The following is a 26,058-nucleotide window of genomic DNA, read 5'->3' as shown; positions in this document are numbered from 1 at the left end:
TTAAATAAAGGAAATAAAATTTTTTTTTTTTAAATCATCCACCCCAAGCTGAAACCAGAAGGTATTTGGATAAAATTTTAATTTTGTGAACAGATCCTATACAGAATTACAACGCTAAATGTCACAACAAGCAGTGGAGACATTCTGCCTTAAGGTAAATCCTCACTGTCCACTGGAGAAACATCATATCAACGAGAACGGAAGATATAAATAAGGCAATCTTTGTTCACCAATGGCACTGATTATAAATAATGTCACTGTTGCTGGGATGTTTGAACAAACAAGGCACAAGCAGAATGAAGCCATCTGAAGAGCGTGCAAGGTAGGAAGAGGAGGTTGGAAATCTCTACATTTCCACTCAAGGTGAGTGGAAAGAAGGCAGTGATGGTTGAAAGGTAGCTGTTGTTTTTTTTTTTTTTTCTGGCTACGTACAGTGAGGTAGCTAGCACCCGCTAGCACTAAGTTATCTGGGCCTACCTCACCAGGTTTCTGCTTGGCAGTCAGTGTAGGTAAAAACATTGACTCATCAATGCTTTACAGTTCATTTTTCCAATTAAACTTCAGTTTATAACAGCCTGTGAATAAATTAGATCTCCTGCCGTGCCATCATGACCAACACTGCCGTGAGCCGCTCACACTGTCACCATCAGTGTCATATAAAACTGTTTGTCATCTTGACTTTATTTGCAGTTGGCAAACAACTATTGATGAGCATAAAACTGTACATATTAATAACCTAAATCAACCGATCACAAATCAGCTGCTCATGTCCCCTAAAACACTTCTTACCGCTCTTGTTTGTCCCAAACTAAAATGGCCGTGAAGTGCTATTCCAAGCTTAGTAGTTTGACGTCAATTTCAATCAGTGCCAATGTGCTTCCATAGTGGAAAAGTACTGGATAGAGTTTTTCAAAAATTGGAACTTGGAATCTCCTTCCAGTTCTGATTAGTGAATTTATTAAGCAGTTTGTCAGTGTTTAACATGCTGCTGGGAAATCACTGTGATGATGCAGATCTGTCCTTTTTAACTTTATTAATCTGAGATCCCATAACTGAAAACTTCTATCCAGAATATATAGGTTTATTAATTCTTTTTTCCATTGCTTGTGAGTGTTTTTGACAAGATTAACATTTAAAACAGTCAACAGATTTCCAACTATAGGTTTTGGAAAAAGATACTGACTATGCAGGCTTTCCACCACTGACTGAGACAAGGCCAGGAGAAATCGCAAACTAGCTTCAACATCAGCATGAGATAGCAAGGAGCACTCTTTAATTTCAATGATAGAGCACCACTTAAAATACCCACAACCCAAAACTACACATAATGCACCACTGAGAATTAAATTTTAGGTGCTGACCTTGGATGCTGTAATTAAGTTAACCAAAGATTTTGTTGGCACTACAGGATAGACAGATTTACAGCAATTAGTTCAAGAAGAAACTTTTGAACAAGCAAATGGGCAAGACACCTTTTCCAAATTGTAAAAATATACTACCTGGATATAATGTGTTTATTTGTAAAAAAAATTACTGAAAATTAATTGAATTTAGTTTATTTATCCAGGGCCAATTCACAACACCCTACAAAAAAGTAATTTTAATCCAGTAGAGCCTAGTTATCAAACAATGTAGTCAAGTTCAGTTTATTATTCAAATTGATTAAAACATTTCTATCCAAGGAACTCAGTAGATTGCATCTCATCACTGACTTGCAGCATTCACTCTTCCTGGACGACCTCGTAGCAAGTCGCTTGTATTGCGTCGTTGACTTTACAGCAATCCCTCACACCAAGCAAGCATGCAGTGACACTGGAGAAGAAAATTTCTCCACTGTAAAGTTTACTGATTAAACTTTAGCTTTAACAACATAAAGCTACATAATTTTTAAAGTGTAACCAGTAATACTTTTATAACAAATTTATGCCAGATCATGATTTCTTTGTTAATGTCAAGTTGTCATAACGAAGACATTTTGAATAATGTCAACTATGTATTAAAAGTGTCATGATTTACCGAATGACACTTTATGACAACAGTCATAAATATTCATGAAGGCTTATTCATGTTCATGACAGGTGTTATGTCATGTTTATGACAGTGTCATGACCGTCTTATTCACAACCCGTCAAATAAAGTGTTATCTTTTTATTTTATTTTCATTCCTACACCTAAGTATCTTAGGAGTAAAAGGATTAGTCTGTGTTAAATCCTTTGGTTACACATATTTTCTTAGTCCAAACAAAAGTGTTTCAGGTAGTAAAAGTAAGGTGTCGTTAGAGATCTAATGATCAGACAAGGTGAGAGTGTGTCAATTACAAATATAGCACACTAAATTTTGAAAAGAACATTAATGTTTTGTGGAAAGTTGAAAACTGACTCCTATTGTACTCACTGATGTGAGGAGCAGGAAGAATCCGAGCAGCTCGAACAGGTCCATGACGCACCGAGAACAGCTCCTGGGCTTCTCCTGCCAACTGAGAGGAATGGGTGCAGATGAATATAACATAAAAACTCCTCAACAATTACAGAGAAAACACGTTTTACACAATAGGCAGGTATTATTTAAAAGTTCTCAATGGCTTCCGTCAATGACAACAATCAGATGCATATCCAATTAAGCACCACATATGGAAGTGGCACAATTCTAATTTTTTGGTTGGGTGAAAAGATTGGAATTGGGCCAATAAGGCAGCCAGATATGAATCGCATAGGGGTAAAAAAACTAAATAATTGGATATGGGTTGCATTTGCCAATTGTGTGAATATAGCATAAAATAAAGCAGTCAAAAGGTATGAAGTGGGGCAAAGGTGCTGCTTCTTCAGTCACAAAAACACCACTTACCAGGCAACTGGTAACAGTTCTTAATAAGACACAACTGTTGTCTAAAGTATCAGGTGCCATTCAAGTTCAGTTCTGAGTGAAAGCAGGTTCAACATAAGCTTTCCTGACTTCAACCTACATCAACACTCTCAACAGCATGCTGTAGACACAAATCCTATTTGTAAACTGACAACTAAGAAATCGTAACAGGATCATGAAGACGTTCGGATAAGACTGAATGTTGCAAACAATTAACATTGACTCACTTCAATGGTAAGATATTAAGAGCAGCCAGGCTGGGCTTATAAGCTGCATATCATTTGGCATTACAAACTTTTAACTGCAACATCCAAAAGTGATACAAACCAAGTTAATTATATCTGAACCAGCCTTATTAAAATCGGATTGGTAATTAACTCTTTACATGTTAAAAAGTTGAGTTTCCCCATCATAAAGCCAACAAGATTCTGACTGAATTCTGAGAGAAATCATTTGAATTTCACTCTTAGACTGCAACCCAACTTCCTCCATTATTATTGTTGTTATTATATCCGCAGTTCTGATTAGAGATGCTCTCAGTGCCAGCTGGAGACGTCCTGGAAAGATGCTGGTCAAATTGAAAAACCATTTGGACCAACTTTGAACCAGCAAAATAACTTCATCTGATTGCAAAGTCTTTTATGACATTTAATGACAATTAATGCAAAAGAAAGAATGTGCTCTTTTGAAACTGCAATATATTTACACAGAATTTGGAAATATCTACAGATAAAGATTTATGAGTTTATTAACAGAGCAGATTGTAAAGTTGAATAAATACCAGTTTTGCAGCAAATTGAAAAAAAAATACAATAAATGGTTAAAAGAAAAAGCACTTAAATGGAGGTCTGCATGTGAAACAGCTCCAGATTAGACTTTCTGCACTCATATAACATAGCAGTGTATTAGGTCAATGCTGTGTGTGGATCTTTGCAGAATCTGACATGTGTAATACCACATTGTTCTAAGTGCAGAATGCCCCAGTTTTGTTGTTCTTTTATAGGCTAAATTGCAGCGAAACATGCATTATCACTTTAGTGGTGCTGTAATCTGTTTGTTTTAAATCTTTAAACCCATCCAAGGGGATGATCACTCTTTTTGTGCAATTAGTAGCCATTCCAAACTGATGGATTTGGAGCTGTGTTTTTATTCAAAGAGGTCGAGTGATGGAAGATTAACACTGGAGATATGGGTTTGTTATATGAGCACCAACAGCCACCAGTCCAATAGGATTCCTATGGAGGCAAATGGACCTGCAAGGGACAATAATGGAATTTGCTGGATTAAAATGAGAAGGGGAAGGCTGAAGATTAATGTGCAGGGTTATTGTGCATTACCCTGCAGCTCATCCTCGCCTTACATGGCACCGTGTGACATCCTCTGCCATCAACATTCGTAGCATTACATTAGTAGCACAGAGTGTGCAATATGCTAAATTGCTTTCTCAGAGTTGCATTCCCAGCATAAAGCCATTCATTATATTCATTTCATTTGTGGTTTGGTTGTTTTTGTGGAATCACAGTGTCTGTTCCTCTGTTTTAATCTCTCAAATGTAGTGCTGTGAGCTGTTAACAGATATTTGCTCCATATTCACAAGTACTAGATGCATGCATTAACACTGTGTGTCGGACATATTGGAGGTTTGGAGGAAGCTTCTGCGTCGGGAGAGTAGCAGGTATCTTTACAGAAAAAGAAGCTGCAAAAATAATCATATCCTGTTTCTAAGAACACGGTGTGATAAACTAAACTGTAAATCTGCCACATTAGCAGATTTACAGTCTTAAATAGTTATGGCTCGGTGTGAACAATCATGTTCCATGCTATACATGGAACATTAAGAAAACAAACTCACTATTCCACTTGAAAAAGAACAGCTACACATACCATGTGGAGTTTTGTAATAGCATTTTCTTTGACATCACCAGAACATTTTTTCTAAAAATATACTTCAGCATATGTGTATTTATTTTCCATGCTCAGTGAAAAAATATATTGCTACTGTTTAAAAATGGATAAAAAAAATAATTTGCTTGAGTGTGAAAAAGTCCTAGGATTTCAAGTCTGAAAGTAAAAGTATCAAAAAGCAAAGATTTGATAGTGGAAGTAAAAAAATAAAATGTACTGCTAAAACAAATAACGTTTTATAATTATGAAATATTTGAACAAAATGTAGTGTATGACTGATGGTGTGAAAATACTTTTTTTTTAAAAGTATATTTTGACTTTATTGTGTGTTTAGTTTGACTTCCTTTAAATCATTTTTACAGAGTATGCCACTTTTTAGCATCAGCTGTTTAAATCCACTGTCTATTTTTTGTTCAACACTTCTCAATAACTGGAATGTAATATGGCTTCATTAAAACTCTATTGAAGTTGTACTAAGCACAGCATGTTAACTTTACAGGGTGTATTACGCATCATGGCTGTAACAAAAATGTGCAGAGACCAATGATTAAAATATTCAGAAACATAGCCTTAAAACATCGTATACGTTTTAATCAGGATATGCTGCCTCATATCTGAACAACAGAAGAATGTTAGTATCTTAATGTAACTTTGAACAATGGAAGAACATTATGACCATGTTAATAGGTGAATCATGGTGTGTTGCCCTGGAATTCTTATGCAGTGTCTATTTATTAAAATGTGCTACCTGTGTATTTTATTGCAGTACAAGTATACGAGAGCAAAACAATCAAAAACAGTACAATATTTCTTGAAGAAAAACATGAAAACTGAAACTATGTTTGAAACTCATATTTAGAAGTACTTGGAGAATTTGTTTTTGTATTGTCCTGTTAGCTAGCTAAAAGTTAGTTAACTAAAAGTTCTCAGGTCTGGCCAGAAGAAACTGCTGACACTTTTAAATTGCTGTTATAAGGACAATGAGAAACCCAGAACTGGCGAATGATTCTGAAGATATTGAGCTTTCTGATTGTATTTGTATTTGCCACTGAGTTTGATCATTTCTGGTTTAAAATGTAAAATGTCCACATGGATCATATGACCACAGATTCTGAGGAGCACATTTAAATATAATAAAATATTTATTCTATTTATGAAAAACACAAAAGAGAAATATTCTAAAGCGTTTTGCCTGTAAGACTACCTCACAGTTAAACAAGTATTAAACCAGACATTACAACTGGCTGACTAAACCTGGACTATATTACTTTACATTATTTGCTAATTCTTTAAAATACAATTTGTAATTCATGAAATCTTATTTGTGGAAACAAAACAAGTAAATTCTTTGTTTTCTCAAAAATCATCTCATTCTGATTAACTAGTTATTGTGTGTTATCTCATCGAAGCTGGATGTGTTACTATAGACCTGGTTACTGTCACCTTCATGGTTCCAGTGTTAGTTTGTAAAAAGAAAAATGTGTCTTTTTATAGTGCATGCTAATATCTGGTTACAACTGCTGCATTTTATTCAATGCACATGTTTCTTCTAGATCTATTACATTTAGTTTGTGAGATTGGTTTAGTTACTCTAGTCTGTGTACTTGAACATAAGTGATAAATACTTTTTAGTTTATTCTCTCTTTAAATTTATTGGAATACTGAAAACTAAAAACAGGATTTTACCAGTTAAATTATTTTGAACATTTCTTTAAACAGTTCAGAATCAAAATACCCTGCAACTGTTGTGTTTATTTTATTTTCACCCTTTCTAAATTTAACGCAGGCCTGTGTCTCCATAGTTTTTCTTCATGATGTAATACAGCATTTTGGATTTAATCTATTAAAATCCCCCCAAAGACGATCCAGTTGAGAAATTCTCAAACACAGATCTTTGCTGCTTTGACTTTCACTAACATCTTACTTCCCATCCCAACACACATGTAGACAGACAATTAGCCCAAGACGGTCTGCCTATTATCAGGCAGTGCTTAATGACACCTCTGCAGCGTGAGGCGACAGTAATCTGCATCACCTCTACACCCCTGTCAGCACACAACAAGCCAGTCTGCATCTCACAAGTCCATCAAAGTATGTGCGAAGCCATGTACATTCACACTGTGCTGGGCCATTACAGAGGGTGTTGGCTTAGCAAATGTCACAAACACTTCACAGTCACTCAAGAGATGGAAACTGAGGCACCATCAGTGCTTACTTAAAACCTAGCAAAAAAAAAAAAAACGCAACCCAGAGATATCCCTGTAAACTTTGAAAACTGAAAGAAAAACAATGAGGAAGGAGAGCATTGCAACAAAAGAGGCCAGGATGTGTTACGTGAAGCAGAATAACTGTCAACTTAGTCTGAGAGCAAAGGACGCTTCCTCACCAGGGGTATATTTTCACTGGGGTGTATGTCCCATGGTAAAAACAGCTGTACGACTGTGCTCCGCCATAGCAGCAGCACAAAATCTGTTAGCAGCACGGGTGTTGCCACATCACAGCGGCCAACGTGTGTGATCACGGATAAAGAAAGAGTGCGTCCTTCTATCTGCGGCCTGTGGATGTTTAGAAAGAGGCTGATTAAGGACTCTGGAGTGTTTAGATCTCACAGGATGTATGTGAAGTTTGCATGTTTCAGTGACAGTCTCTACATGAAAGGCGATACTCGGTGAAAGAAAGCTCTGCAGCGTTGTGGGTCATTTGTGATGTTATGGAGCTGACAAAATCCTCTAATGATTTTCCAAGACTGACTTGGGGCTGGAGTTAGAAAAGCCAGTCTTGTCTGCCTGCTATGGTCTTCTAAATATAACATCCTCCACATTAAAAAAGGAAGCGTGAATGGAACATATTTCAAATAGAACAATATTATTTTTCAGCAACCGTCTAGTAGGTTCATTTTGTTCACTTTTCCAAAGAATTTCAATTTTAACAGAGTAAAGCCTTGTGACTTGCAAAGATTAGTGAACCATTTCACTGTAAATATTCTCTCACTTGAAACAAATAGATCTCCCTCTGTTGGTCACCCTTTAAACTACACTAGTAGGTGTCCTTTTAAATGCATGGGCAGCTTATGAACTGTAACAATGTATTTTTCTTATCTCAACCGCATTCCTCTAAAGCTCCCATTTTGACGAGAGGTATTCATGAGTGAATTACTCTCCAGAATCTAAAGCCTCTCATAAAGTTCAGGGCTTGGATTCAGTGATGGTAACTACTTATGAGAAATCAGGAGGTGACTTTTTAAGAAAAGCACTGTTTATTGAACCTTATGATAAGTATGCAACACATTATTATACAAGCCATGCACAATGGGAAACTGTCAATTTTAGTACAAGGTGAAAATAAATTTTACTTAGACTTGAGCACATGAAGCAAGTTTTTTATTAGTCACTATACAAAAACAGTAGGAGGAGGAGTGGTGGGTGTTATCCAGATGTTTTATTTTGGTAACCATTTTAGCAGTTTCAGAATTCCTAAAATTTCTACAACTGTCTGATAAATTTTATAATATTCTTGATATCTGACAAACCACATAATACTTGAAGCAGTCTTCCCATTCAGCAGCATGGTACAGAGGTGACATATTTTTTTTCATATAGACTACCTTAGGTCACCCCTTTGTTTAATCTACAGCACCATGATTAATTAAATCTGGATCAGATAATTCTACACCATACAACTATTGTGTAAAGCAGTTAATGATTGTGTGAAATAAGGGATTTTTATCTTGTATATTATAGTAAAATTACAAAAACTGTGATTATTAATACCACTGATAAATGTGGTTAAAATGGACAGTTTAAATTATGAATGAGTTTAAATTTAGAAGAGAATTCTATCATCCATTCATGATTACAGCCAACAGAGCTGAATGCAAATTTTGATTTGATGAATCTAAAGAACATCAGTACGATTTCCATAAATTTACATTTTTACCTGTTAGTAATAAATTAAGAATTTAATTAACATGCTCTTTTCTTTGTATTTATCCAGATTTAGAAAGCAGAACCCTTTACTTTGGTAGTGTTGAAATATAATTGCAATGTTTTTATCTGACTGCTTTTGATTAAAATTTCAAACTTATATTTTCAAACATTTTCACATGTTTTTCCATTTCCCTCTTCAACATTTACTAGTTAAACAATTGTCTCACTTCCAAAGACCAGTGGACTCTGGTGAAAGTTAAAAAAAAAGAAAATGGCTGTTGTAGTTGCACAATCCTTAACATGGTCAACACTGCCATCTATTGGACAAACATAAGGACAAATGATGGAGATGTTCCAACAGGTCGGGGGCTAGAAATGACCTTTGAACCCAGTTAGGATTCTGTGTTGGAATTTCATCCTGCAAACACCACAAAAATGTTGTTTTAGAACAGCTTAAAACTTTCACTGAGCATAAAGAAAATTTAGATCCACAAAAAGAAAAGTTGAACTGGACTTGAGGAGTCCTGCACATTAAAACTTCATTATAAATCTTTTTTTCCCTCTAAAAATGCCACTGATGTGAACAGAAAAAAGTGAAGCTTGCCTGTTTGTACAGTTTTTAGTGGCTCTATCAAGAACACACAACAAACCAATACAAAATTAAAAACAGCATAACACTGTTAGGTTATTTTATTCTTCCATTCCCCTATAAATATATGTGAAAATAATTCAATATTTTTGGACAAATGATACAGAAAGAAGCAAGTGAAAGTGGTTATAGCACACAACTTGTGGAACTTACAGATATGCTCCAGATCTGCATGCCATCAGCGTAGCCAATCATGAGGAGGAGGGGCGGGTCTGAGGTGCCGCTGTGCATCTCCAAAAACTCTGGGTTACGAGCTGTGTCTGCCCAAACAGAGAAACACTTTGGCTATCATACCACCTACTGAACCCGTCACAGATGAATGTCATTAGGAAGCATCACTGTTTGCACCACACATGACTGAAGGTGACACTTCATTTTACCTGACAAGAAACACTATTTTCAAGAAATCTTCCCAAAGAAACAACGTTGCATCAGTCGTCTGCTGTCTGTCCTTGTAAGGTAAGGTAAGGTAATTTTATTTATATAGCACATTTGAGGCAACAAGACAATTCAAAGTGCTTTACATGAGTTAAAAGGAAATGCAAACAAAATAACAAACAAAATGAAAGAAAAAAAGAGGAAAGAAATCTAATCTAATGTTGTTCTAAAGTGTGTAAACTAAGTGCTCCTGTTCAGGGTTGTTAAGTACCTAATTCCATTTCTAAATAGTGAGTACTCTACAGTTTCTGATAAAAATAAGCTAAAGAGTGACTGATCTAATTCCTTTTCTGGGTTAAGGTGAGTACTCCACAATTCTAAGTTTGTTCTAAGTCATTTTCTGGGTTAAAAGTAATATAAGTTAAGCAGTGACTGTTCCTGTTAAGTATTTCTGGATTCCAAGTTCGTAGTTATTCTAATTCTAATTCTGATTCTGATTCCATTTCTGGGCTGTATAATATTGATCTAAATAGTGCATACTCCACAATTTCTGATATTACTAATAAACTAAAATGATCCTTTTCTGGGTAAAAAAAAACAAACAAAAAAAACGTACCTCTGCTCTCTGCAGAGGTACGTTTGCTTCTGCTGCCAGTCCTCCAGTTACTGGTTGTAACGCGATTCAGCAAAACACCGACTCCTCAAAAATATATGGTGTTGCTTGCTGGACCCAATACCCCATTGAAACATGGTCTTATCTACACTTAAAGCTTCAGTATATAACTTTTATAAAAAATATTTTTTACATACGAACTGAAGCTGGGTCAAAAGGTGCTCAGTGTTAGATAAAATGATTTATCTCAGGGTGTCCACATGTGTTCAACCATGTTATTATATTTTCTTCAAACAGATTCAGTCATTTTTGTTGAATTGTACATGGTACGTGAAATATTATTAGCAACATTATGAAGACTTTTAAGATATATTAGAATTCCACCAATGCCTGACCTAAACTGAACAGTTTTTGTTTGTTTGAAGTGAAACATCTTCAGCAAAGAACAGGTGAGCAAAATGTAAACTACCAACACTGCTCTCTCCTTCAACAGGGACTGATGGAAAAAAAAAACAGGTACAAAATAACAAAAAGGTTAAAGTCCCTTATCAAACAGACACCATTTCCTGCTTTTCATCACTTACCATTAATGTCTGCTTTCTCAAATCGAACCCAAATGATTTTCTCTTTCTCATCAGTAGGTGGCGCTCCAGTATATGCCTGTAGTTTGAATGATCAAGAAGACAGTGAGCAAAATAGATTAAATTCACACAAACAGTATCAAAGTCCAAAACCTGTGTGAATGATTCAACTCAGGAAAAACAGCAATACTTGTAGCAGAGAAAGATGAGAGAGCAACACAATTAAAGAAAGAAAGAAAGAGCAGGTGAAAAAAACTCCCTCTTGAGGCCTTAGACTCAGGATAAAACTAAAGAAGTCAACTAAAATCCTTCCCCTTGCAACTAATACAGATGGGGGCCTTCTTATCCATTGCATGCCCAAAATAACGAACAGGGTGTAAATGGCACCAACTTAAAGTAATATTTGCCATATGATCAGAGAAGAGAAGTTGTCGGAGGAAAAGCAGGATGAGATAACTCAGAAAAACATTTTTGATGTATGTTCAAAAATGTTTTCTTCATTCTAAACTGCTAAAATCTAGTCAAACACAAAGCGTCACAAGGAACACATTTAACTGTTTTAAACACAACTGAAGGATAAATCTAACAACTGAGCTCATTGTAGGATCACATAGTAACTTTTTTGACAGCTGCATGCTTCCATATTTTAGTGTGTTCTGGGAGTGCAGATTTCACATTTTTGGAAACAATGAATCTGGCTTTCTGATGGCAGATCTCATTGGAGATATCCATGACAGATGGGGGAAATGAAAATGAAGTTCCAGATTATTAGGAAGTGTGCAAGCGTCTACTGTGTGTAGGGGTTTTTTATGCGACATATTTTGGTGGTGAGCATTTTTTAAAAAGGAGGTTTCATTTTAAAAATATTTTTAAAAATCTTAGTTTTAAACATAATTGAGTTAAAAAATAAAAATAAAAAAAAGACACTGGAAAAACATTTTAACATTTTGTAAAACTATTGTTCTGTTAAGCCACAACAGTTGGTTTAATTTGTTTATTTAAGTACTTTTATTTTCATTTGGTAGCTGATTTTAGACTGTTTTTTGTTAGCCAAATCAATTTAGATTTCTATTTATTTATTTTGTATTTGTGAGATATATACATATAAAAAAATCCTAGCCCCTATGTCTTTCACCTCTTGCCCCCAGCAGAAAATATGGAATATCGCCTGTGATATTGTTATTGAGGTATTTAAAATATATTGTTATATAATTGTGTTATATCACACAATTATATCACAATTGTGCAGGATGCAGGGTGCAGTGGTGGGCAATATCGCCCACCACTGCACCCTAGACAGGTTGTCAGTCCATCGCAGGGCAACACAGAGACAGACAGGACAAACAACCATACACACACACGCACATGCACATGCACACACACACACACACACACTCTCACACTCTAGAGAACTTATGGAAACCAGTTTGGACTGTGGGAGGAAGCCGAGATACCTGGAGAGAAAATGGCTAAGTGGGAACAACTTGGTCATTTCCAATTAGGGTTGTCCTCACTTTGATTGCCAGCAGTTTAAGGATTAATAGTTGTGTGTTGAGTTATTGTGAGGAGGCAGTGTTGTACAAATGATGCAACTGTCATGCTTTCAGTGTTGACCATAAAAAGAAATAAGAAATGCATGACAAAAATATGAGGGTTGTGCTCAGTGTTGTGAATTATACTGTAAATGTATCTGAAGGTGTTTTGGTCCAAACTCTTTGAGATGTGAAAACATTTCTCTGGAGAAATCAGCGTACCGAAAACATACATCTAATCATCCCCTTCACAACAAATGAGAAACAGTTACCTGAGGGACCACATCCTGCAGGAAGGTGACAACACTTTCCATGTATGACTGCTCCCTGCCAGAATAGAGAGCTCAAGTAAAACAATGAACTGAGATATAATAGAATCAATACTTTACCTCCTTTTAGAAGCATGTTTAGTTGAACGAAAAAGTTAATTTCAACTAAACTGTATTTTTTTTTTTATTTTAAATATACTTCTAGTATAAAGTATATTTCTAAAAAACAAAAAAGTGGGTAGCTTAATGTATCTTTAACAAAAAAACATCCAAATATGTCATGTATTTTTCTAATTCTTGCAGATTAATAACAAAGAAGTGCAAAATGAGATGCTCTGTTTTCAACCATTTGGAGTTCATTAATATATTCTCTAAGTCCAGTGGGCCAAACCAGGACAGTATTTCAAATGAAACAGTATTTAGGCTTGAGTTACTCTTGCAATAGTAATTGATGATAGAAGCCCTGTACTTGCTCTAATAATCACTAAACCTCTACCCATTTTAGTATATATTGCCAATTTGTGTAATCTGTTATAATGTACTATCACAGATTACACAAAGAAACTTTGTGAGACTCAGGAGTTTTTAAAACAACATTGCAGGCCTGTGCATGCAGATAACTAATGTTCAAAATATGCTTTAATCTGTTCAAATACAAATGTATCCATTTCTATACTTAGAATATGCAGTAGGCTAATTGGGAGACTGTTAGATTCAGACAACAGTAATTTGATAATTCTTGGCAATGGAGTTCTTTTAGCAAATTTCCATTTTTGTGGCACAAACCTTTAACCAAATTTTGATTAATAATGTGGCAAGCTGCAAGAGCAACATCATTTCCACTTTACATAGTTCTACCTCCTACTTCAACTACACCAGAATGTTTTTCTATACAAGAATTAAAGCACATTTTACCATATTTTCCGCACTATAAGGCGCACCTAAAAACCTTCAATTTCCTCAAAAGCTGACAGTGCGGCTTATAATCCGGTGCGCCTTATATATGGACCAATATTGAGCCACAACAGGTCTAGCAACTACAGTAAGCAGCAGCCGACTTCATTTTCGCCCGTAGAAGAAGAAGCGCGCGGTGCATGCTGGGATAGTTGTCAGAATGCTGGATGTAATCTATTAATAAAGTTTGACTGACCTATCTACCTACTGACCGTCTAGAATCAGGTCGTCTGCAGGTCATTTAGCACCACGTTCTCCACGAACATTCTGTGCGCGAACGGAGAAGGGTGACCATCGTTCGGCCACGCCTCGGCCCAGTTGCGGAAGGGTCTCCTCGCCGACCGGAGTCAGGCTGTTTTATTGACATTCCCTTTAGTGCAGCTCCATCTAGTGGATGCATAATGTAACTCCAGCCTCTACTGTAGTGTCTATTCTATGTGCCTTATAATGCGGTGCGCCTTATATATGAAAAAAGTTTTAAAATAGGCCGTTCATTGAAGGTACGCCTTATAATCCCGTGCACCTTATAGTGCGGAAAATACGGTATTTCCTCCATACTGACTTTTTGTAGATTAAACCTACAACTTTTTCTCTCATTCATCTATTTATAATTACAGGAATACTTTTATAACTGCTGATGTGCAAGTTGTTTTTTAATATATCGGTTTTATTTATGAAATAATTGTTTAATTGAGTTCCAATTTCACTTGGTTTAGATAAAAATCTACAACTAATTATGCATTTAAGTTGTTGCAATTAAATAACACAACTCAATTGCAATTATTTCAATTGCAATTAAAATTGAAACAATTTCAATGGCATTATTGTGCTATCCTTACCACAGCTATGCAATTTATTTTTATAATGTCATTTCTTTTTCTTTCTGCCTTATATAGAACAATCCAGGAAAGACACCTATTAGAGGACGCTAAAGACTTGAGATTCGGGCAACATAGCAACTGTGAACTTAACAGACACCAAATGTTTCCTATAGTTTGTACTTAGTTACTTTGTTGTGGACCTGTGATTGAACATCACAGAGTTGCAGGTAGGGCAGCACAACACATTGCATATTTATCATGCCAGCAATATCACCATACACAGTAATAGCTAGTGGAATGGATGATTACTGGAATCATCCATTCCAGTAATGCTGTGGATGATTGTTGATTATTGCTGCTGAAAATGTTATAAAGTGGATTAAGAGGTTTTGGGAAAGTTATTAATAAACTGCAACTGTTTCATTACTGACTAGAAGATACAACCAGATGCAACGTTTTCAATAACCCCATGTTCTGAAATTGAAAATAATGAACCCAATTTTTTCCTAGGTAATCTATCTGGTTCTATGTTTGCTAGAACCTACAGCAAAAAAAAAGACTAATACTATATATTTGCTTAGTTATTATGTCATAACAATATCACTTATATTATTGCACTTTATGTGTATATATCATCCAATCCCAGTGGCAGCATCTTGATTGTTAAATGAATACTGAGATAAAAAGGGTTTTGTTCTTACGTAGCAGCTTGAGCTCGGACCAAAACTCCCCCGGCACAGCGGCTCGGCCTGCGGGGAGAGTCGGACGCCATCCTTCTCCTGCTTCTTCTTTTTACCTAAAGAGAGGACACGGCAACAGCATATACAAAAACATAAATATCTAGTTGGATCAGAAAATTAAAAGCAAATATAAGGATCTGAACATAAGCATGAAGTCAGCTTTTTTTTTAGCAAAAGAATAAATGGAAAAAAATAACGAACATTTCCATTTTTAGGTTTGTTAAGATTACTAGAATTATTTCCATCTGCAAAATATCAGGATCATGAAAGATTTTCTTCAAAATTTCTTGAAATTAAGAAGTTTAAATACTCAATGTTAAAAAGTTCAATCAGAAACTTTATTTATTATGGAGAAAGACATGTTAGGCTCAGAATGTATGAAGAAACAGGAAGGTAGCCAAATTAAAAACTGAAATGAGGAGAGACATCACAACATCACACTGCAAACATGGTAGGAGATTTGGACAACTGTCTCCTGAACTACGAAATGGACTATGGACTTGAGAAATGGAACATTCTGTTATAAATCACTGCTCTACATCAGAAGAGGAAACGTTTTTGGACCAAGATGCGTTCACCCAGGCACATAAAGGAACAAAACTCTACAGTTAAACTTCAATTTTTAGCAGTTTCATTATTAACTTAAAGGAATATAGGTTTGATAATAACAAAAATTATTTCTCACAATGATAAAGCATCTTCCCACAAAGCAAATAGCTTATTGTAGGTCTTGCTTTAGGACATAGTACAGTATCAGCAGAATGACACAGTATACAAACAGCGTAGATTTCAGCGGTAGGAAATGCTGCACTATGGACTAATATGAGGGACTTAGAACACAACAATCTAAACTTTTTACCTTTATCTTAGGAAAAAAAATAAACTGATAAACAGCTGGATTTATTTTCTTAGCATAAGAACCAGAACCAGATGTCAAACAAAAAAGGTTTGTGATGATGTAAACATCTTGCAAAGAAGCAGATTCCATATTTATTAGAAGGTCAGTCAGAGCTGAACAAACAGTTCGTTATCAACATGACCAACCAACAAAGCGACATGCAGAGGTCAGGCGGACAGCTGTGGTCCAAACACCACGAACACCAACACTGGTTGTCTTCATTGGCTGAACGTCACAGAAAATGAAGACAAACTAGAGTAGAAGGACCAGTCTGAGTGAGGACTACATGAATGGAGCAGTAACACAACACTATCAGCGACAGGCAGGCAGACTACTGAGATGAAATTACCCCAACATCACATTCACAGGTTTGCTTCTCTCAGCCCCTGGTGTTCCCCACCTCAGTGTGTCTCCCTCTCGCCCCACCTCAAACCATCAGACACAAAAGGCGAACTAAGACAACTGTCAACACATCACCCTAAATAGGTAAGATTAACTTCTGTTGGTAGCCCCCAAAAGCTATTGTAGCTAGCCAAATAGCTAGCTGGTAAATTTCTCTTCAGCGATGAACGCCATAGTAACAATCTGGGACTATTACACACTTGTTAGTTTACCTATTCTGCCAGGCCAATGCAGTTACTAACCGAAGCGGGAAACGCTGACTGTCAGCCTCTTTCAGCTCGAACTAGAGCTGAATAGGAGAAGAGCTCCACAGTAAACAGTCAAAACACAAACAGACTAGAACAGCGGAACTGCGTGGTGCAATTGAAAGCCAATCAGAGCAATGGAATGGTGCTGTCAGGCCAATCAGGCTTCAGTAAAGGTGGGACTTCTGATTTCGTCATAAAAGAAATTTGGAAAATAAATTCTTCTAGAAATATGTGTAGTGAGACAGCAAAAAATGTGTCTAGAACAACTTGTAACATATTTACTAAACCGATGTAGAATAGAATAGTGAGTGCAGAAAAAAGAAGGGTGAATGACAGCATTTACACCTTCCTCCTGGGTCTGAACGATTGTTTTGACAGGGAGCGGTGCGTTTCTAGATAGCAATAGCAACCCTGGGAATAGGTGGAGGAGCTTTTTTTTTTTTTTTTTCACTATGTATCTTGATCTCATTCTACACTATCATGATATAGTGACAGTTTTAACATGTAAAAAACATGTTTTTTATAAAGGTTACATACTGCATTGATCTTATTTTTTGATAACTGTGATTTATTGGCATGATTGGATCAAAATGATTTTTTTGCATAGTGCCTTGATGTGTTGTGAGATGACTATATAAATAAACTGAACTGGACTGCACAAAAATGTTAAACATCATGTTATGATCGGGACATAAAATCCACACAGTCTCTGTCTGTTATAGTTTTATGAATACTAGTCTGATTATGTATTATAGAACAATAGATGAAGGAGTGACTTTGTACCCTGGTATTCTTAAACAGGAAGTCCTACACACATATACAGAATAAATACAAACAACTTCTGTCCAAAACATAAAAATTTAATACAACACATCAAGACACTTCAGTCAATAAACTCTAGCTAACTAACCTAGTAACATTCAACTAAACTACTGAATTAAGAGGGAAATTATATATATATATATATATATACACACACACAATAATAATAGTTAAAAGGGGCAAAGAAGAATAAAACTGAAATTGTGAGAACTAATAAAATAACAATGCAGTAATATTATAATTTAGGAACCATAGATATTTTTTTTAGAAATGTGTGTTAGTAATGAAACCAAACAAGCTCTAAAGCTAACAGACAACAATATTCAAACAACCAACATACAGTGCAAAGCTGAAACATTGGAGAACCAAGCACAAGCACTCATCGTGACTGTTCTCACCCTCTCTCCTGCTACATGAAGCCAGGCAGTCTGACACCATGGCACACATTACAGCTGCCACTTTGAACGAAAACAATCAAAGAGCAATGTGCATGCTCTGCATGCTCTTTCATTCTTGTGTTTTATTTATTTGTTAATTTAAAAAATATCAATGTACATAATAAAATAAAATAATGATAGCTACTGCAGTGTACGCAGAGCATTACAAGAACAAAGAACTGTGTTCTGCCAGGTCAGCATACGCTTTCAGATCGTCATACGCTTAGCACAAACTCGTGGCTATATCTGTCAGACACGTCATTACCGTATGGTCTTATTTAATCAGCAACATAAAATCATGACATAGATGTTATGCACTTTGTTATTAATGACATCCGGACTTAACAGTTAAGTAGGTTAATGAGTTTTACACAAGCTGTGTTGTAGTTGACTGTAGCTGCAGCCAGACCCTGCTTTAAATACACTTTGAAACCACGACAACGCATGTATATCTATATAGTTATCATTGAAAAAAGTTTAATGACTTATTTTCGTCATAACTTGTTGCATATGGTGAACTGACAACTCCTTTGATGGTCGGACTTCTTAATGCGCAGGTATGGTACTCACTGCATGTACGCTATTCTGACAGCATATGGTAATCTGATAGAACAACGGCTCACAGTGACACTCCAGTCCTATCTTCTATGTAAAGACCCGTTCAGAAAAATCGGACTGTTCCTGAATGTCACAGCACTATATTGCAGACTTTTGGACACAGCTTGTCCCATATATGCGACAAGAACTTTTTTTCATTACAAATAATGTGTCTCTGTACAGCTAGCTTTGCTAACATCACGTCTTCGGATCTTACCTTTTTTGAGCTACTTTTCTAAGTGACGAAAAAAGTTAGACGTTGTCCCCACCGTCTGTGAAAGTGAACCGCTGCTGAGTTAGCTGCGGCGGATTTCTTATGATTTCCATCCATCCATCCATTTTCTGAACACCCTTGTCCCTCAGTGGGGTCGGGAGGGGTGCTGGTGCCTATCTCCAGCTAACGTTCCGGGCGAGAGGCGGGGTACACCCTGGACAGGTCGCCAGTCTGTCGCAGTTTCTTATGATTTATGCAGCGCTATTCCATTTCTGACGATTAGACATCTGCCGCTCAGAGAAAACAACCGCGCATGTCTCAGAGCATCGCGTGCAAGTGAAAGGTGGGGAGGGGAAGGGGGAGTAACAGAAACATGTAATTGCTTGGATTTTAATCGGTGCGTTTTGCATCCAGTGAAAACAAAGATGTTAACAAATAAATTAGACAGTATGCTGTACTTTTAGTGATATTTTCACAGTTGCGGTCTTGACTGGTCTTGAAATAAAATGTCGAGTCCTCAGCGCCCGGGTCCGAGACGAGACCGAGACCATCAATAAATGGTCTCGAGACCAACACCTATCTCGAGTACTACAACACTGCAAATCACATCCTGTATAAAAGTTACATACTGGACCTTTGAAGTTCTCCAAAGTTTAGGTCATGACAGTAGTTTTAACAGATTTGATAAGATGAGGTAAAATGTTCCATAGGCCAGGAGTAGAAACTGCAAAAGAACTTCTCTGGCCCCATCCACGCAGAGATGATTTTATGTGTATCTGCACCTGTTTTTATCGTGTAGACTGTGCATCCACATGGATTTGATGTTTTAGGAAACCAGAAACGATCATTTTTTAAATCTGGTTCCAGATTGGATACATAATAGATCACCGGTTTCACGTTTTCGTGTGGCCACGTGAGCCGCATCTATTTTTAAAGAATGACATTGAAGCTCCATCTCTCTCAATCACAAGATTCTTGTCCAAATGGGCAGAATCTAGTTTCTACTGTGCATGTAACCTACTGAGCTCTTAGTTGTGGTCTTCATACATGTTCTCCGCATACACTTTCTGCTTTTAAGCAAGCAAGCAAATTTGTTTTGTACCATATTATCTTGCATCTGATTGTGCTGATTTCTCTATTTCCAATCTCTCATATCACATGGACACTGCTTGGTTTCTTTTTAACCGTGGACCAAACTGCTACTGCAATCTTTGCTTTGCATCATGTCACTAAGCTGTTCCTGTTCCATAATTTTATATTACCTTTTGTCATGCATTGGAGTCATGATTGTGTGACCAAGGATCATGGTGATAATATTGGTGGGTTCATTTCAACCCTTCATTCTGTGTTAGAATTTTTCAGTGTTTAACCCTAAACTCATAATTATTGGAATCATCCTAAAATTAGAGGTGACACAGGGACATGATTAGCTTGATTGGTATAGATGTGATGCAAGGATCAGTTTAAATATAATTGTTTGTTCACAGTCATCACTGAATGATAAGATCTCCAGAGTGGTGTATGCAGAGATGTTCAGTTTCCTCCCAAAAATGCACCTGTTTGCTTTTTACTTCCAATGTTTGTGTTCCTGCAATGGCAGTCTGTGCATATAGTTTTCAAATGAGCCATACACTATGGCTGTTGTAGTTAAACAGGGTTCTGCTCTCACTACATTAACTACATTGCAGACAGTCAAGCATCACCTCTTCCTTGACATCATGAATGGCTCAATTAAATCACTGACCAACATTTATGTTGATCTTGCAACAAGCACACACCCACACACACAAACATAGAGGGACAATGTCACAGAGAGAGGAAACCATTCAGGATGAGCTGTTGTGATGTAATTACTTTTCATTTGATGTGAAAAATTATTCAAAGTCAATGAGTCGGAAAGTGTTGTGCAGTCTGTCACAGGAACTGGCATTGTTTACTTCCCCTCCAGCACATCATTTGCTCTATCTCACAGTCACAATTATTCTCTCTGTCTTACTGTCATACACACTGCACTACAGTGTATCACATGCCTCATTTAACTAGCCTCCATTGCAATGCATGCATTTGTCCAATCCCTCATGTTTCTGCTGCTCCATTGTGGGGTTTTTTTTTGTTTGTTTGTTTGTTGTCCTTTTTTTGACTATTTGTTTTCATTTACATGAAAGTTGATGTTTGGAAAATTCTGTTTGATGATAAATGTATGTGCTGCTGAGCAGTGCTGGTCCAACACTGTGTTGCATATGGTTGTGTATTTAAACCCAGTATGAGCAAGTAATATGTTAGAAAATACCTTGTTAATAAAGTACAACTATTTTTTTAAAAAGCTATTTTTATATTGGGAAGTGTTTTCTTTATTGTGAAAAAGTAGTTGTCCCCTCACAGGCTACCTAAAATGCTACTAAAAAGATATCAATACACTGTGATATTAAGAACGTATTTCATACAGCTTTCTGATGTTTTTTGCTTTTTTCTGACAAATAAAGAAATTATAAGAGAAACATAACCAAATGCAAAAGGCTTTTTCTGAAAATGATTTTGTTTATTAAGCAAAACAAGTATCCAAACCAGCCTGGCCATATGTGAAAAGATGGCTCCTAGACCTACTACATGCTTCTACCACACTACAGGGCAACAATTGCCAATAAACATTATGAATGGTTGTTGTGGAGCAATTTGGACCCACTTTTCTTTGAAGAATTTTTTAAACTGATCCACACTACAGGACTCTTCCTTGGCACAGTATCAATTCAATTAAAAAATACTTAATTGATCCCAAAGAGAAACTAAAGGCCTCATAAAGGCCATGGCATACTATCTGGATCGTATTTAAGTCTAAGCTGATTGCGTTTTGTACGTTAAGGGTAGGATCAAAACGCAGACAGGAACTTGGAATGAGCATGGTGGAGATTCAATAAATAAAGGGTAGTTTTGTCAGCATCTGTTTCACTGTCTCTGTAGTTTAATTGTTGAAGGATTTAATAAACATTGAAAATGTGTAAAAAAAAATAATAATAAAAGGGAAAACTTACAGATGAAGAACAGAACATGAAGCACATGCAGCGATGTGAGAAACAAGCAAAGAACAATGACAATCTGTGAGCTGCTACACTGATGTGAGAGTGGAGCATGATATGGGATGCAGGCGAGTTGATTAATGGGATTAGGAACAGCTGTGGAAGAGAGCAAACAGACAGATGGAAGATGACTAATTGACACGAAAAAAGCTGAATCAGACAAAAACATCTACAGGTAAAGACTGAGCTAAGAGAAATAAATCCAAATCTACAAATAATACAACACAAGAATAAGAAACTGAACATAAAGGGAGGAATCAATGTCAATACCTTTCTAGCAATAATGACCACAAAACAATTAATTAAGTAATTAAGACATTTTAAATAATAATAAAGAGCTCAGAAATGAGCCAAGCAATAACACAAATGCATACAAAGCCCTATCGCTCAAGGATCATAGCAAAACTTAGTCTAGGTCATTCCAAAACTGGTGTGTATTAGATCATGGTTCCACTGGATAGTCCAGGTGTGCTTAATTTTAGGGAAACAACCAATCAGAGCCAGGAGGCTGGTCTCAGCATTGTCAATCACAATGTCATGTGGTACTGCTCATCCCCCTCTCCTCATTGCTCTCTGCTACAGCTTTTCCATCTGCAAATCCGGTATGAATGCTCAGGCTAGTTAGCATAGCCACCAATGACAGGGGATGAACAAATTGGGATGAACATGAGATTTTAGTTGCATAGAAGAAGGCTTCATGACATAAAAAACTCCTCTTCGAATAATTCCTTTCAGTAATTTAGGCGCAAGTGACGTAGGTCTTTTCCTGCATGATGAAGCAGCGTTTCACAAAACTAAAGAGATACCAGAGCGGGTGAAAGATCAGAATACTGAAGTCTAAAACCTGTAGCCAGGACAGTCCCCAAATCACCACATTGAGAACCTGTGGCCAGGGAGATAAACGGAGCAGGAATCACCAGATTAAACAACAGAGACTCTGGCTCTCTGTGTCACACTCTGCTATAAGCTCACACCTACGGGATGGCTTCATGTGTTTTGTTTTATGGGTTGGAAAATACTGGTGTCAAAACGTTAGGAGCAATGTGTTTTGTCTTCTGTGGTAAAGGTGTCATACTGTTGTACTGTTGTTTTGGAGCAGATGTTAGGATCACCCTAGAGGTGACTGTGTGCAAGAAATCTGATAAAATAATAGCTCTTGTGTTGACCTTAGATTATTGTGGGATATGAAAACCCTGATATGCTCCTGCAGAGTTTTCCATTGTCCACTTGAGGGCAGTATGATCCCAATCCTGAAACTTTGAGGGCATCCTCCCTCTTTGTTCTCCTGCCGATTTCTCCTCCTCTGCTACCCATGCCCCACCCACCCAAAACAACATCTATGAGGAGAGAAAAAGACAGAAAAAAATGTATCCTCGGGTTAAAATAAATAGCCTTTCACAGTTAATTTAATTGACTATTTTGTACACAATCGAGGTAATTCCGCCTCGGCTGCAACAGCAAACAAGAATAGCATTGCCTCGGCAATCAGTTTCCAAGCAAACACACAGAGAGAGGCTTTAATCTGCTTTTTATCACAGAGGAGGCATGGCTGAAGTTTGCTGAGACATTGCAAGCCACTGTCTTTTTTTAATTTTTGTAACATCCTAGAAGAAAATTACTATCATTGCTGCAAGAAAACAAAACAAAAACATGTTATAATGTGTTCAGTAACAGCAGTTATAAAAAAAAACTCCAAATGGCTACTTTACAGTGCATCTGCAGATCAGATTTATTGACACGTTTCTAATTTTGAAGCTAGTTTGAACATTTAGAAAGCACAGAGTCTAGTATTTCATGGCAACAAAATAAAACAGGAAAGTAAAGACAAGACATGTAAAATTACCCATCAAATAAGTATATATAGATGATCAAGAATTGGGAAAATCTGCAGATTTTGTTTGTGCAGTTCCATTGGTTCAGATTTAAGGTCATTCTCAGGAATTGCTCCTTCTCCTCAACTCTCTAACTTCTTAATCATTTTTCTCTCCTGCTGGCCAGCTGCAGGTGTGGGAGTACATCTCTCTCTTTCTGTGTGTGTGAGTGAGTGTGTGTCTGTCCCTCAGTGTATGCCAGTGTAACAGAGAGCATGTCCGTCTGAGGTGTTGCTGTTCTCGCCTGTCCTGCTACCTCCAGCTGCGTGTCTACCGCCCCCCGCAGGCCAGTCGAGGTTACCCCACGCTGACCTGTTTAATTGTCTGCCTGTCCCAGGGCCCACCAGTGAGTGCATGCGCGTGCTCCCGCTGTGCCAAGGAGGACGAGGGCGACAACATACACGTACGCGCACAAATACACACACATATGCATACAGAACAGGCCCAAGGAGTAAGAGCATTAAAACACGAAGCCACACAGCGGCTCTGTCAGATACTGTCAGACACACATTGTAAGTGTGTGTCCCATTAAAATGTGCTTATAGCAAGGAGCTTCTCTCAGTCAGTGTGTTGTTTTAAAGCGTCTGAAACAAGCACACACACATCCCTTCGACAAATTCAGAGGCTGTGACTTCACACCAAGAGCCAGAGAATATACTGTAGTACTTGTATATTCACTTATTACCATTCGGTCTACAAAAATACAAATGGTAATTTTTTTCCACATTATTACTCATCACTAATCACTTCAGCCAAACTTAGCAATCAACAACATTACATTTAAAACGTGACTGTAACCCGGTCAGTGAGCAAGACATGCCATTTAAAAGAATAAGCTTACTTTTTCAAAAAGATATTTGGACACTCTGAGAAAGGTGGTTGTAGTTGTTTTTTTTTCTAATTGAGAGTTTTAAGAGTCATATGGAAAAAACAACCAAGTATTTGCACCAAACAGGTTAAAATACATCAATGACTGACTGCACTGCAAGAACTTCTCTCAAGATGGATGAACTTTCTTCCCCTCTGAAGCCAGAGTAAAATGCAGCACTTTGGTACTATTTGGTTGCTTTGTCAGAGCTTAAAAATTGTTTTCAGTCAATTCTAGCTGGATGAGATGTAAACAAAAATGTCTGGTTAACTATTGCTAAAACTTGTCAATATTGAGATGAAGAGTAATGAATATCAAGACCTTCTGATAGGAAGACAGTCTGTCTTCCTCTATTTTGACACACAACATCTCGCATCACATTCACAGTATGTACAAAGTGTTTACTATGTATGCTGAAAGGTGTACAATACAACAGGTGATAGAAAACAGATAGGCACATTTTGTAAAATGGAATTATAATCCTTGAGGTTGCACCTAATCTAAACCCAACTACAGTGTAGTTGGATTTACACTGTAGTTGTAAACCCAACTACATCTTTTTCACTAGATGCTAGTGAAAAAGACTAAAAGCCTTTTTCACTAGCATCTAGCAGCATGGCTACACTTATCTTAACTCTACTCTGCAGTGTTCATTACAACCGTTCTAGAGGTTGGGGTTGTCATATAGGTGGTTGATCCCAGAGTCCGAAAAGTAGTGCAACATAATTTATGCATGAGACACAAAATGGTGGATATGAAAACTATGTTGAAGCTCCAAAATGGACTCCAAATACTTTCAGTTGCTCTTGTTAAAATGTCAGGTTACTGTAAGAGAGTAACTCTTGTGACACATCAAGTGACTCCAACTCTAACTTCCAAGAACATCATAAACTGATCTGTACATTAAGAAGATTTATGCAAGAACAGAGCTAATATGTGCTGCTAAAACAATGGACTTGATAAACTTATCATTATCAAATATGAGCCTTTGCTCTTCAGTAGAATGCAGTTGTTTGTTAACAAGGTGGAGAGATTTCCTTGAAGAAGTAGCTGTTGCTGCCTGTAAATATAGAAAGAGTAAAAAGACAATTTCCAAACTATTTGAAGCCCATCACTCTATAATGAAAAAGATTTTTCACAAGTGGAAAACATAAAAGCAAATTCACCTCAAGGTCAGACTGAGCAATACTCAGAGAAACTATGAAAAACCCAGCAGCTGTATCTTAGCCACTAAAGTTCTCAGTTGGTATGTAAAATAATGAAGTCCATGACAGGGAAGCAGAAAAAAAAACTGTGGCTTGTTTGGTACGGCTGGTAGAAAAAGGTTTTTCGTTCTTAACAAAAAATAAAATAAAATAAAATAAATAATAAATAAATAAATATATATATATATATA

At 36.8% G+C, this 26,058-nt stretch overlaps 1 protein-coding gene across 5 annotated transcripts in view; it reads right to left on the bottom strand.

Moving 5' to 3' along the window:
* bcas3 (BCAS3 microtubule associated cell migration factor) overlaps positions 1–21,977 on the bottom strand; it is a 392,159-nt gene extending 370,182 nt beyond the window's left edge. Inside the window, exons 1-6 of one of the 5 annotated variants that reach the window (XM_007565551.2) lie at positions 21,879–21,977; positions 15,193–15,287; positions 12,720–12,774; positions 10,919–10,994; positions 9,497–9,603; positions 2,396–2,477 (exon numbers count right to left, since the gene is read on the bottom strand). In XM_007565551.2, the coding sequence (XP_007565613.1) occupies positions 2,396–2,477; positions 9,497–9,603; positions 10,919–10,994; positions 12,720–12,774; positions 15,193–15,287; positions 21,879–21,977 (514 nt within the window). Of the gene's footprint in view, positions 1–2,395; positions 2,478–9,496; positions 9,604–10,918; positions 10,995–12,719; positions 12,775–15,192; positions 15,288–16,743; positions 16,881–21,878 lie in introns of those variants that run through there. The other 4 variants (XM_016678300.1, XM_016678301.1, XM_016678302.1 and 1 more) reach the window with 4 other exon arrangements.
* Between the last annotated feature and the right edge of the window lie 4,081 nt (positions 21,978–26,058).

The sequence above is a fragment of the Poecilia formosa genome, unplaced genomic scaffold (genome assembly GCF_000485575.1).
Source record: "Poecilia formosa unplaced genomic scaffold, Poecilia_formosa-5.1.2 Scaffold179, whole genome shotgun sequence".
NCBI classification, from domain to species: domain Eukaryota; kingdom Metazoa; phylum Chordata; class Actinopteri; order Cyprinodontiformes; family Poeciliidae; genus Poecilia; species Poecilia formosa.
This window is presented reverse-complemented; position numbering and strand designations above follow the sequence as displayed.